At 63.5% G+C, this 13,770-nt stretch overlaps 1 protein-coding gene across 5 annotated transcripts in view; it reads left to right on the top strand.

Annotated features, from left to right (window-relative positions):
* Positions 1-13,770, top strand: part of LOC119110389 (paxillin) — a 76,186-nt gene that overhangs the window by 48,010 nt on the left and 14,406 nt on the right. For 4 of the 5 annotated variants that reach the window (XM_037234198.1, XM_037234197.1, XM_037234196.1 and 1 more), the window contains 2 exons: positions 5,624-5,795; positions 9,890-9,983. In XM_037234198.1, the coding sequence (XP_037090093.1) occupies positions 5,624-5,795; positions 9,890-9,983 (266 nt within the window). Of the gene's footprint in view, positions 1-3,686; positions 3,867-5,623; positions 5,796-9,889; positions 9,984-13,770 lie in introns of those variants that run through there. The other variant, XM_037234200.1, reaches the window with a different exon arrangement.

The following is a 13,770-nucleotide window of genomic DNA, read 5'->3' as shown; positions in this document are numbered from 1 at the left end:
TGTACAAATATATTAAAAGTGCTTATACTCGGAAGGAGGGGAAACGACCACAATGGAATGGTGTAAGTGAAAAAAGACCAAACATGCTCCAAAACCTAAAGTGGCCATATTTGTCACGTTTTTTTGTCTTATATGTTAAGGCTCTTGTGCGTTGCGCATGTACGGGATGAAAATAAAGATGATTTTGCATGCAAGAGCTATTTTTTGAAACTTAGCCAAAGCCGCCTAAACATCAATTAATTCAATTACCCGGAGAAAAATAAGCTATTGGTTTTTGCGTTTTCGTGCGTAATCTTAAGTTAAGTTTTCTATTTGTGCACCTGCTTAGCTGATTTAATTTCTGCCAGGCATGTGTGGACCATGATCGGTCGTGGACGGACATTTAAATGTGACAAACCAATACGTTTTACAGGAGCACGATTTTTCCCGCTCACCCTTTGGATATTGCTCCGGGTTTTCTATCATTTGTGTTTGTTGGGTTGGGTTAGGTTCTCTATGCGAATTACATGTGTTTACTTCTTTTGAAGGCGTATGATATATTCAAGTATTGCTTCACAACCATGCCCTTTCGAACGTCATTTTTGGTCAAATGGATGCATTACATGTGATCGGGCAGAGCAAAGTGAGAAAGACATATGCAGGTAAGCACGGTGGAACTAAAACTTTTCATCGATACCGCTGACAATATTAATGGCGTAACCACGACTGTACGGTGAAGTTCACGTGGCTAGGTTAGACTGACTTTGTCGTTGGAAGGCAGTTATTGATCTGTAATGTAGACCTCGACATGCGAACGGGCTGGTAGAAGTCTGTCCAGTGGGCCCCCAAAATTGGTGTTGGGGCCAGGAATCTGAAGACCTTGGATCATGAGGAATCTGGAAGTCGTTTGATAGAAAGTCGAAGAATGCTCTGGAATCCGGAGGCATTTGTAAATATTGCTGAATGATTTTCCAGGATCTGAGTTGTCTTAAGTTGTAATGAAGAATTTCGCGTCGGGTGTTTTCACCCACAGCATTTGCCTACAGGGAATGCGTCGTGAGATGCGGGACCTTTCCCCTGACTTTGTCGAAGGATCCTTCGGGATCCAGGCCAGTTCTTGGGATCCATGCAAGTTTGTGCTGTGAGCAGCGCGGGTTGTTGTCGGCTGGCCGTCGGTGGCCATGACCGGGGAGGCCGGGCTGACGACAGGTGTGGCCCTGCCAGCTCAGGCCCAGACCGGGCTGCCGACAGGTGTGGCCCTACCAGCTCAGGCTCAGACCGGACTGACAACCGGTGTGGTCCGGCCAGCTCAGGCCCAGACCGGGCTGACGACAGGTGTGGCCCGGCCAGCTCAGGCCCAGACCGGACTGACAACCGGTGTGGTCCGGCCAGCTCAGGCCCAGACCGGGCTGACGACAGGTGTGGCCCTGCCAGCTCAGGCCCAGACCGGGCTGACAACGGGTGTGGCCCGGCCAGCTCAGGCCCAGGCCGGGCTGCCGACAGGTGTGGCCCTGCCAGCTCAGGCCCAGACCGGGCTGCCGACAGGTGTGGCCCGGCCAGCTCAGGCCCAGACCGGGCTGACGACAGGTGTGGCCCTGCCAGCTCAGGCCCAGACCGGGCTGACAACGGGTGTGGCCCGGCCAGCTCAGGCCCAGGCCGGGCTGCCGACAGGTGTGGCCCTGCCAGCTCAGGCCCAGACCGGGCTGCCGACAGGTGTGGCCCGGCCAGCTCAGGCCCAGACCGGGCTGACGACAGGTGTGGCCCTGCCAGCTCAGGCCCAGACCGGGCTGACGACAGGTGTGGCCCGGCCAGCTCAGGCCCAGACCGGACTGACAACCGGTGTGGTCCGGCCAGCTCAGGCCCAGACCGGGCTGACGACAGGTGTGGCCCTGCCAGCTCAGGCCCAGGCCGGGCTGACGACAGGTGTGGCCCTGCCAGCTCAGGCCCAGACCGGGCTGACGACAGGTGTGGCCCTGCCAGCTCAGGCCCAGACCGGGCTGACAACAGGTGTGGCCCTGCCAGCTCAGGCCCAGGCCGGGCTGACGACAGGTGTGGCCCTGCCAGCTCAGGCCCAGACCGGGCTGACGACAGGTGTGGCCCTGCCAGCTCAGGCCCAGACCGGGCTGACAACAGGTGTGGCCCTGCCAGCTCAGGCCCAGACCGGGCTGACGACAGGTGTGGCCCTGCCAGCTCAGGCCCAGACCGGGCTGACGACAGGTGTGGCCCTGCCAGCTCAGGCCCAGGCCGGGCTGACGACAGGTGTGGCCCTGCCAGCTCAGGCCCAGACCGGGCTGACAACAGGTGTGGCCCTGCCAGCTCAGGCCCAGACCGGGCTGACGACAGGTGTGGCCCTACCAGCTCAGGTCCAGGCCGGGCTGACGACAGGTGTGGCCCTGCCAGCTCAGGCCCAGACCGGGCTGACAACAGGTGTGGCCCTGCCAGCTCAGGCCCAGGCCGGGCTGACGACAGGTGTGGCCCTACCAGCTCAGGTCCAGGCCGTCCGCCCCGCCGCCCCGCCTCAGGACAGCCCTCTGGCGGCGCGGTCGGCTGGCCGCGTGCCCGAGCCGTGCGCCCCTGGCCGGACTTGGCGATGTGGAGCAGCGGTCCAGCGGCGACAGAGCTGTCTCTAGGCTGGCCACGCGCGCCCTCTCTCTCCTGACCGTCCACTCCTGACAGGTCTTGACCCCAGCGGTGTGACCTCAGTGCGCCGCCGGCTGACCTCACCTGACGGCGTGTGGCGTGTTGTCGCCGCAGACGGGCGGCCGGCGGTGCTCGGCGCGGTGACGTGACACCGGACGAGGTCAGGGGGACGCGATGGCTCCGAGTAGGGCGCGATCTCGGCCGTCATGGACACGTCAGCCGTCGCCGCCGACCACGCTGGTCAGGTCACGGCGCTGACGTGACCGCTCACATTGAAGGCTGGGGCGCGTGCTCTGAACCCAACCGGGCAAGCGGAATACTTCCCACCTGACGAGTTCCCCAAGGGCTGAGGACTTTTGCCAGCGAATGAGAGGGTGTCGCGGCGCCGCCGAGCTGCGTTGCGCCCAGCCAGCCTGTTCGCCGGGGGTGGCCGACCCGCCTCACTGCTCTCAGACCAACCGTTTGCGGTCCGGTTGGAGGTATCCGGTAATCCATGGCAGCGGTTCGCAATACTTCCCCGCCACTGCTATTACTTTAACGAGCGCTGCCTTTGACGGCGCGCTTTCCAACCCGTTTCCAACCAATTTCGCCACACGTATTTCAGACTCGCCATATTTCATCTTGTTGAAAACTACGTGTTGATGTGTAGTGTCCACTTTCGTGATTGAGAGCTTTGTTTTCCTGACTTCGAAACTCATATCTCGTTGCGATCCACTCTCCAGGGCTGGTTCATTCCGCCCTTTAGGGCGGGTCCACTCCGCTGTCCCTGGACGGTCCACCCCGCTCTCCAGGGCTGGTCTACCCCGCTCTCCCTGGAGGATCTACCTCGCTCTCCCAGGGGAGTCTACCCCACTCTCCTGGGTGGGTCTACCCCGCCCTCTCGGGAGGGTCTACCCCGCTCTCCAGGGCTGGTCCGGCCCGCTCTCCCGTGGCCGCTGTGCCCCGGCGCGGTGCGGCCCACAGTGCCGGCAGCGCCGCCTTCGCCGGTCGCCGCCGGGCGCCTGCCGGCCGGCTCCGCCGCCGCCGCCGCCGCCGCCCGGCCGGCCCGCCAGTCTGCGCGCGGTCCGCGGCCGGGTGACGCTGCCCGCCTGTGCCCTCCCCTGGCGCGCGCGCTCTCGATATCTGTGTGAAGGGCACCAGTGGTCCAGTGGAACTCTCCGGTGTCGGGAGGCGTGCACACGTGCAGCAGCAGGTCGTGAGGACTACCCTGAGAGCGTCGGCGAGCCGCAGCCATGTTTGAGGCGGAGGTCAGCTGGGGCTGGGGAGGGGCGGTGCCGTCCGAGTGGGCTGCGCGGCGGCCGCAGCTGGACCGGCCCGGTCGTGACGTGCCGACACCGCCGGCCTGCGTGACTGGAGTCCGTGTTCCACCCATCGAGCGGCTATTGTTAATGCATCTCTGATAAATGATAGCCGCCATTGGGGTGACTTTATTGCTCCCAGGGCAGCGTGTTCTCATGGGCTTCAATCGGAGCCGGATTAAGTCAGATGTCGGCTGGTGTTTTACATGTATTGAAGGCGCTGGAGTAGGATGCGTACGTCAAATGTGTTGGTGTTGGTCGTTTCAAGCGAGATGCACGCAAGGGTTTGCGTACTGCAGCTTATGTTTTCCGTGTAGCTCTCCCTTTACTTTTCACAAATGTGTGGTCCGATGTCTTTTGTACTTCACGTGTCGTATTGTTTGATAAACGAATAGCTTACTGCTGGAAGCGTCATCACTTCGTATCTCGTTTGCACGCTGACGGAGGCAAGGCATCCAATGCGGAAGCCTTGATACCAGGGGACAGCCGTGTTCGGCTGCGAGTATTCAGTTGTTTCTGTTGTCGGTCGGTCAGCTTCCAGCCACGTCCGCGCTGTTGTCCTAATTGAAGTGGTAATTTCAGTGTTAGCCCGCACCTGAGCTGCGCCAGCGAGCAGGCTTGGCTGCGCGCGGACGGGCGGGGTCGTCGGTTCCGACGCGATGGACGGGCGCACCGGTGCCGGACAGGTTCAGTGGCGGTGGCGGTGTCGGTGCGCTCCCACCGTCGGCCGGCCCCGTAACCGCGGCCGGCCCGCCACCCACGGGGACGCTCAATTACCTGGCCGACTGTTGGTGAACAACTTTCCAATTCACATGCGTTCCGTGATGGATCCGCGCCGTTCTGGCGCTGTCCAGTCTGGTAATGGCGGCGTTTCACTGAGCCCGGCTGGAGATTGCTTCTGTCACCGTTTGGGCGCGGTTAGCGGACGAGGCGGTGGTCGCGGCGGCCCCGCCTGTTTACGGGATACTCAGCGGCGGCGGCTCACCACCTCGCCACGGGGGACGAGGTGAGCCGAGCTGGGCGGAGCTTGCGTCGGCTGCGTGCCGTGCCACCGCCAGGCCAGACTCGCTCCGTGGACGTAGTCTGCGCGGGCTCTTGACGCTTCGGCGGTAGGAAACGTCCCTGTGTACACGCGCTCACTGGTGTACGGAGCAGCCAGGCTAGTGCGGCCGTGGCGCCAACTTCCTGTCGGCCTTGTCGTGTCAGGTCTCCGCTCTCAGGCTTAACTTGGCCCTGCTGATTCGGCCCGGAATGTCCTGGGTACACGGGCTCCCCGAACAGCGGTCGGAGATTAGTTCTCATGCGTCATGGCAACCAAGCGAGCAAGCGAGCATATGGCAAGCACCACATTTAGCCGAGCTTTTGTCCAAAGCCCGTGTCGCGATCGGTTTGCCGTTTTGTTCGCTCATGCGTTCCTTCGAGATCATTCAGATGCGTTGTTGGGGCCTTGGCGGCGCCCGCTGGCGTGCCTTTACATTTTTGGCAACAAGACGAGCGACTGAGCGTCTTCCGGCCGTCTAGCGACCCAAACGTCCCACTGGCGTCTCCCCAGTATCCAGACGCCATACTCGCACGGCCTCAGACGCCGGCGCACGACACACGCTCTGTTCGCAGGCTATCGCGCTGAGCTTCTGTGCGGGCCGCCGCGCCGGCCCCGCCGCCGGCAGGGCGCCCTGCCCTTACGCCGCCCCCTCCTCCCCTCGCAGAACATGTACACGGAGACGGTGACGGAGACGAAGCGGACGTACCGGGGCAGGGAGGCGTCACCGCCTTCCGAGTACCGGCCGCCGGCAGGCGGCAACTTGCAGGAGCTGGACACGCTGCTGGACGACCTGAACGAGGCGCGCTACAACGGCAGCTACATCCAACGGCCCACAGGTGAGCAGTACGGGCAGTCGGTACAGATGCCCGGCGCGCTGTTACTGGCGCGGGAAGCTCGCAGGGAGCGGGGTGGGTACGCGCCGTCTCGCCAGTGAGCGGGGTGGGCACGCGCCGTCTCGCCAGAGAGCGGGATGGGCGCGCGCCGGCTCGCCAGGCAGCGGGGTGGGTGCGGACATCTCACGGGTCTCGCCAGGCAGCATTCGGCCTCGTCTCATCGGACCCCCTCCCCCCCATTCCCCCGCTCGACTTGAGCACGCGTCGGTGAAGGATAGGATCCGGCTTTGTGCGTCGCCATGAGGAATGTGCTGATAAGCCTAGTGCTGTTTGCATCGATCCGTCCTCGGGGATTATTAGCCCACTTTCTTTGGTCCGACAGAAGTTATTGCGATCTTTCTGTCGCCCGGTGCGGGGCGTTTGCACGCTGCGCTGTCATTGTCTGGTGCTGAGATGAAGTCATCCCCATCCAAGTTGAGCCCGTTCCCACGCTGTGCACGACGGTCGGCACCCTCTGCAGGGCGTCAGCGGCTGACGCCCGGCCAGCGGGCTTTCCAGGCGCATTCCCTCCCTCTAGGTCTCCAGCGCCGCCATGGGCGCCGCCTAGCCCTCTGTTTACCCGCTACACACGCCCGCATCCCCCCGCCCCCCTAACCGCCAGATGGCGCCGACGTCCTGACCGGCGGGCCGGGCCGGCGGCTGGTCACGTGACGGCCCCGGGCGGCGGCCGGTGACTGCTGCGGCCGGCGGTGTGTGTTTGGTCGTGCCGCACCGCCTCCCGTGAGGTCACCGCCGGACTTTCCCAGAACGAACCGTCACGACCGCGCCCGGACCGGAAGGGATTCGGGGAACGCCGGCGCTCTGCGCGCCGCCCTGCCGCCGCGCTCAGTCGCCGGCTGCTGGTTCGTGAGCGGGGTTCAGTCTGCCTGCGGTTCGCTGTTGATTTGACCCGGTGGTTTTTGTCGCGGTCGGCCGGAGGCCGCCCATTGCGTCCTCGCGCGCGCGCGCCCTCCGGCTGCCTTGGCGCGCTTGTGAGGCGGGGCTTCGCTGTCGCGATTGCGCGCGTTAGGCAATCAGCGCCGCCTGCCTATCCATCTGACCGCCTCTGCCCTCGCGCCGCGCTGGTCACCCGTCTGGCGACCTCTGTTTCTCGCGCCGGCCTCGTTGATATGCACGGCTGGCGCCGTGACCGATCAAAAGGACTCGGTTTCGCAAGGCGATGACGTCACGCACCTGGCAGCCACGTCACCTGGCTTCGTCACTGACGCTAGCCGTCACGTCCCTGAGAGCGTGACGCAAGTGGGCGGCGGGCTCACCGGCCTGCCGGGTGGCAGAGCGCACGGCTGACGGCCGATGCGGGTGCTGCGCGCAGAGCAAGCTGTTGGCCGGCCTCACCTGCGCTAGAGTAGAGGCGGTTCGAAGTTCGGTCAAAGTATCGTAGTTCCAGGGCGTGTCGATTGCCAATGGTCATCACAGCGGTCAAGGCGTTGGTTGGCCGGGCCCGGACTGTGGTTCCCTCACAGTGTGGGGCGTGAGGTCTTTCCCGTTCAGCGATACTGTTCTCCGATACCTCACACATAGTGTTCATCAGCCGGGCTCCCGCCGCTTCGTTTCCCATAATTTGTCTCAATTACGATCTCGCATGTGCAACCGGATCGCCCAAGGCTTAATACGCCTTCGGTCCCCTCATTGGCTTGGTCTGCTCTGCCCGTGCCCGTCCTGCCCCGGCGGTCGGTCCGGCCGATATCTGCAGCTCGTCTGCTCTGCCCGTGCCCGTCCTGCCCCGGCGGTCGGTCTGGCCGATATCTGCAGCTCGTCTGCTCTGCCCGTGCCCGTCCTGCCCCGGCGGTCGGTCCGGCCGATATCTGCAGCTCGTCTGCTCTGCCCGTGCCCGTCCTGCCCCGGCGGTCGGTCTGGCCGATATCTGCAGCTCGTCTGCTCTGCCCGTGCCCGTCCTGCCCCGGCGGTCGGTCCGGCCGATATCTGCAGCTCGTCTGCTCTGCCCGTGCCCGTCCTGCCCCGGCGGTCGGTCTGGCCGATATCTGCAGCTCGTCTGCTCTGCCCGTGCCCGTCCTGCCCCGGCGGTCGGTCCGGCCGATATCTGCAGCTCGTCTGCTCTGCCCGTGCCCGTCCTGCCCCGGCGGTCGGTCTGGCCGATATCTGCAGCTCGTCGGCGTCAGGTCTCATCACTCGGCCGCGAGGACGTCCAGACTGCAGGGGCCACCGCAGGCGGCAGGCCGGGCTCTGTTGTGACAGGCGCCCGCGGCACGGAGCTGGGTCAGGGGAGGGGCTGCACACATCTGGCGCGCCGAGTCGGCAGCGGGCTCAGACTGCACCGGACAGGGACGCCGTCGGAGCTGTCGTGGGTCGTGTGGAGCCAGGGAGAGTCTGCTGGGAGACGTGCTTCTTAGGGAAGCATGCATTTGCGGCATGCTCAGGGAGCTCTCATTAACCCAACGCGTCTAGAGAGGCATGCGTCTGTCTGACGTTGCACCGCGACATTGAGCCCGTCATTATCCGGTGGGCAGGCGGCCCACTGAAAAACACCGTGCGCGCCAGATCGATCAGTCTGAGTTGGCGGCGGGGAGCTGGGCGCCGCCCCTCGGGACCGGCCGGAGCCAGGCGGCCGCGGCCCGGCCCGGCCCGGCTCGTGTCCGGCCGGCCGGCTTACCGGCGCGGCGGCCGGCTGCCATCGGTTTACTGTCAGCCGAGCCGCCGGCCGTGCCATCTGCGGCCGGCGCCGAGCACGGCGCGACAGGCGGCGGCCGGCGGCGGCGTGACCGGCGCGGCGGCACGTCACTGCCGGGCGGGCGTGACTCAGAGCCGGCCGCCGCCGCGGAGGCAGTGTCGACAGAGCCGCGGCCGGCCGGCCGCTGACGGACGCCGTCCGGCCACGCCGGTGCAGGCCCGGTGAGCGGGCGCCGCCCCGCGCTGCCCCGTGCTGCCCGCGCCGTCCCGCGCTGCCCCGCGCTGCCCGCGCTGCCCCGCGCCGTCGGCCGGCCTTGACGCTCCGGAAGCCGGCTGCTGGAACGGCTGCAGTAAATTATTTCGCTGGGGCGGCTGGGCCCACTCATGGCGGTGTTGCGGCGCGTGGCTCTGCACCGGGCTGTTTCCGCTGCTGGCAGGATGTAGGCGCTTGCGGTTTGAATGCCCTGCGGATGACTTGATGGAACAGAGACACCTGTTGGCCAAGAGCAGCGGTGCTAGTGCTGAGATTTTCCATACGAGGGCAGTTTGCAAAATTTTAGGGTAACTGCGCGTGTATGGGTGAGCGCGAAGACGCGCCTGCTCTCTGGCACACATTTTCGTGCGCTAGTTATGTGCCATGGGAGTTGGCAGCCATTCATCACATTCAGTGGTATGTTATCATCTTGTGTCCCCATTAGTTGGATCTTGTTTTTTTTTCGTGTATCACAAGCCGAGCAGCTGCACGTGTGGCCGCGCCTCCCGCGTGTCACCGTGTGTCATCGTCCATCACCTCATGTCATCTCTGACGGACGTTCTTATTGTTATGATTATTATATATTATTATCCCCGTGTCACCAGAGGTTTCGCTCCATGTCACCGTGCCCCATTGCGCGGCTCCGGCGGCACCCGGTCCTTGTTCGTGTCTCAGGCTGCTCGTCTCTCGGGGTGGCCATGTCCGTGTTTCTCAGAGTCTCTTTGTTCGTGTCTCGGAGCGTCCGCGGCCCGGTCTCAGGGTGTCCCTGTCTCATTGTGTCCCTGTCTCCGGGTGTCTGTTTCAGGGTATCTCCGTTTAGGGTGTCCCTATCTCAGAGTGTCCCTGTCGTAGGATGTCCCTGTTTCAGGGTGTCCCTGTCTCAGGGCGTCCCTGTCTCAGTGTGTTCCTGTCTCGGAGTGTCCGTGTCTCAGTGTGTCCCTGTTGTAGGGTGCCGCCGTCTCAGTGTGCTCCTGTCTCAGTATGTGTGTCTCGGTGTGTCCGTGTCTCAGAGTGTCCCTATCTCAGTGTGGCCCTGTCTCGGAGTGCCCCAGTCTCGGTGTGTCCAAGTATCAGTGTGTCCCTGTTTCAGGGCGTCTGCGTCTCGGTGTCACAGTCTCCGCGGCCACGTGTCAGAGCGTCTGTGTCCGTGTTTCAGAGTGTCCGGCGCCGGTGAACGGCACGGTGGCAGTGCACAAGACCCGGCCGTCGGTGGACGCCCTCCTCGACGAGCTCGACTCGGTGCCTAGCTCGTGAGTACCACCGCCGCGGCCGCCGCCGCTGACGCACCCGTCATCTGTGCACCGCCACAGACCCGGCGGGCGCACCTGAGCTCGTGTGCACTCTGAGAGACTCCCGCAGCACTCCGCACCTGTCGTGCCGGGCGAGGTGCTGCCACGGCACGTGATCTGAAGGCATGCAGTGCAAGGGGAGCGCCTTACATCTCGGATCTGGCCCGTCGGTTCACTAGAGATGCCGTCGATGTCGCGACGTCGTTGGCTGTGAGCATTGGCTTCAGGTCGGCAGCAATCTATCCCAGCATCAGTCTCGCGGAACGCTGTCGCCACAGTGCTGTGGCACTCGGCCTGGCTGCTCTGGAGGTGCATTACGTTGTCGGCTAGGCAGCCTGTGGGCCCGCGTCAGGACCGGCTGGCGTTTCCCGCGCTCCGGCCGGGTCACATTATCCGAGCAGCCGGTGATAATCGGCCGTCACGGATCACACAGCAAAGCACTGCAGCTTCTGAAGTCCCAGCGCCTAAGGCTGGCGCGTCGAAACAGGCAGCCGCTTCCTGATGCTACAACTTAGGTTGTGTGAACTGGGCGGTCCGTTCTACTGAGCATAGTGCTGCCATCTCTGGGCGAGATAGATGTACTAAGCTTTCGGCGGTAACCGTTGCTCCTACGAAGCCTGAAGCATTCGTCTCACCGACTCAGCAAGCCGTTTGACAGCTGATGGCTACCGTGGACGGGCGGAATGCTCGCCGTGTATGGGTGGGCGTAGCAACCATTGTGTCCACTGTCTGGTCCGGGCTCACGCGACGTTCCGCCCATGGTGGCAGAGGTTCGACTCGGAAGCTGGCGCGCGCATCGCTGGCCTGTGTTGTTGCCGCTTCTTGATCATGCATTGATGGACAAAACAAGATGCGATGTTGGTCAGTTCTCGGCTTCCAAGCTCCCTAAGACATGGAAGCTGTGATTTAAGAGCACGGAGGCTAGATTTTTGCTTACAGACCATTAAATCTATGATGCGGACGGCCCCGCCCTGCATGACTGATCGAATTCAGAAGTCTCACGAGACTGATCGAAGCCAGATCTCACGAGACTGATTCGAGCAAGACCGTAGGTCGTAGGCCCGGATCCTTTTTGTGAAGAGCAGAGGTATGTCGCGCTACAGAATTTCTGAGAAGCCAATAGAATCCCCTGGCCGTCAAGAATGTTGACGATTACCAGAAATTCTAGTCTTCATGTCAGCTTGTGTTGTAGACCAGTTTGATAGCGTAAAAACGAAGCTTGTCACCAGTTGTACAGCAGTCACAAAGGTTGTCCTGTTACCGCTATATACGTGTGATAGCGAGGACCGGCATTTGTTGTTAGTGAGAGTTTAAAGGAAGCAGTGGGTATATTAACCATTAGGGAACCGTTTCAAGTGTCGGACGTACCTGTTTTGGGGACCTCCAACGCTCCAATGGCTTCCATACCCAAACCCCTGGTGGTAGGTGATAAGACTGAACGGAGCTCACCGAAACTGCTGCTGGGGAAAGGTGCCTATGGTAGCTGGAACACTTTCAGCTCTCGAGTTGACGAACTTTCTGTGCGTTTCTGCAACACCAAATTATAAGTCTAAGCTGCTTCTCCCACAATCTTCTTCCGCAAGTGCCGCTGTTTCCCAGTTTATTGCCAGAGTCTGGGGACCGCTCCGAGCAGTAGCGGATTTTCATTACCGCGTGCGGCTGCCGTGACCGTTTCGCCGGTGCACCAAGGTCACGCCCCCTCCCCCCATCCCTCGCCTCGCTGTCTCCACACGCCGCGCCGCTGTTGTGCCGGGCCAGCCGGCTACACTTATATGTGCCATGGCGGCGCCCGGTCGCCCGCATGCCGGCGTCGTGCGGCATTGTTGGGCGGGCGACGGCGGCGGCGGCGCCGCACGGGCCTCACGCTGCCTGGTGACTCACGTATGCCGGGCGAGCGGCCTGAGTCGGTCCGGCGCCGGAGTCCGCCGGCCTCTGCTGTCCAGCAGTCATGGACACTGCCCTCCCGCGGCCCTACAGACACGGACCCTGCCCTCTGCGGCCCCGCAGTCACGGACACTGCCCTCCCGCGGCCCTACAGACACGGACCCTGTCCTCTGCGGCCCCGCAGTCACGGACACTGCCCTCCCGCGGCCTTACAGTCACGGACCCTGTCCTCTGCGGCCCCGCAGTCACGGACCCTGCCCTCCCGCGGCCCTACAGACACGGACCCTGCCCTCTGCGGCCCCGCAGTCACGGACACTGCCCTCCCGCGGCCTTACAGTCACGGACCCTGTCCTCTGCGGCCCCGCAGTCACGGACACTGCCCTCCCGCGGCCCTACAGACACGGACCCTGTCCTCTGCGGCCCCGCAGTCACGGACACTGCCCTCCCGCGGCCCTACAGTCACGGACCCTGTCCTCTGCGGCCCCGCAGTCACGGACACTGCCCTCCCGCGGCCCTACAGTCACGGACCCTGTCCTCTGCGGCCCCGCAGTCACGGACACTGCCCTCCCGCGGCCTTACAGTCACGGACCCTGTCCTCTGCGGCCCCGCAGTCACGGACACTGCCCTCCCGCGGCCCTACAGTCACGGACCCTGTCCTCTGCGGCCCCGCAGTCACGGACACTGCCCTCCCGCGGCCCTACAGTCACGGACCCTGTCCTCTGCGGCCCCGCAGTCACGGACACTGCCCTCCCGCGGCCCTACAGTCACGGACCCTGTCCTCTGCGGCCCCGCAGTCACGGACACTGCCCTCCCGCGGCCTTACAGTCACGGACCCTGTCCTCTGCGGCCCCGCAGTCACCGACAGGCCCTGCAGTCACGGACACTGCCCTCAACGGCGACACGTTCTCGGAGTGGCTGTGACGAGACCCTGCTCATCGACTAAGTAGTCACCCGAGGGGGTTACCGTTCGCGTTCAGAGAGCTTCTCCAAATACCAGCAGCCCTAGATGTCAAGCGTAGGGCGTATTGTAGCGCGGCTAACTGAGGCGGCAGAACTGAGAGCCTCGGGTAACCACTGCCAGCAAAGAACACGCCTGGGTTTTGTGGTTAGTTGTCGGCGCCGTCCGCTCTGTGGGGACCGAAAGCCTCTCGGGGACGCCTCGATGTCGCCGATGTGCGCAAGTGCCCATCGTCGTTGTCATCGACTGGCTCCGGGTGTCATCTCGCCTCCAGTGTGGGTACCGTGTGAGGCTGAGCCAGCCCTGTACGGTGTGCACTGGGCTGGGGACACGGCCCCGCGTGAGCCTGAGCCAACCCATGTGCTGTCCGTGTTCCGCCGGCGGTGCCTCCCGCGCTGCATGCTGATAAGTATGCGGTTCCGGTCGGAGCCGGGTGACGGTCGGGTGTGTGGCGGCCGCTTCCGGTGCCGTGTGGGCGCGCGGGTCTCGTGATGCAATCGGTCCGACCGGAGGCTCAGCATCACCCACCGCACCGGGCTCAGCCGGCGGGGGGTGGTGCGGGGCGTCTGGTCCGGCGGGCTGGCCGGTCTGCAGGCCCGGCGGTCTAACTGGTCTGCAGATCTGTGGGCTTCACTGCTGCGGCACGCTAGGCATGCTGCGTACGCGACGATGTTTTGGTTATGTCTTCATTGTGCAACACAAATTGTGATGGCATTTGTGTATTAGGGAGTGTTGAGTGTCGCGGGACTCAGAGCCGGGCCGTGAGGCTCAGAGCCGGGCCGTGAGGCTCAGAGCCGGGCCGTGAGGCTCAGAACCGGGCCGTGAGGCTCAGAACCGGGCCGTGAGGCTCAGAGCCGAGCCGTGAGGCTCAGAACCGGGCCGTGAGGCTCAGGGCCAAACTGCAGG

Source organism: Pollicipes pollicipes, unplaced genomic scaffold (genome assembly GCF_011947565.3).
Source record: "Pollicipes pollicipes isolate AB1234 unplaced genomic scaffold, Ppol_2.1 Scaffold_7231;HRSCAF=8579_pilon_pilon_pilon, whole genome shotgun sequence".
Taxonomy (NCBI): Eukaryota; Metazoa; Arthropoda; class Thecostraca; order Pollicipedomorpha; family Pollicipedidae; genus Pollicipes; species Pollicipes pollicipes.
The sequence above is the reverse complement of the archived record's forward strand: the minus strand, read 5'-3'. Positions and strand labels throughout refer to the sequence as shown.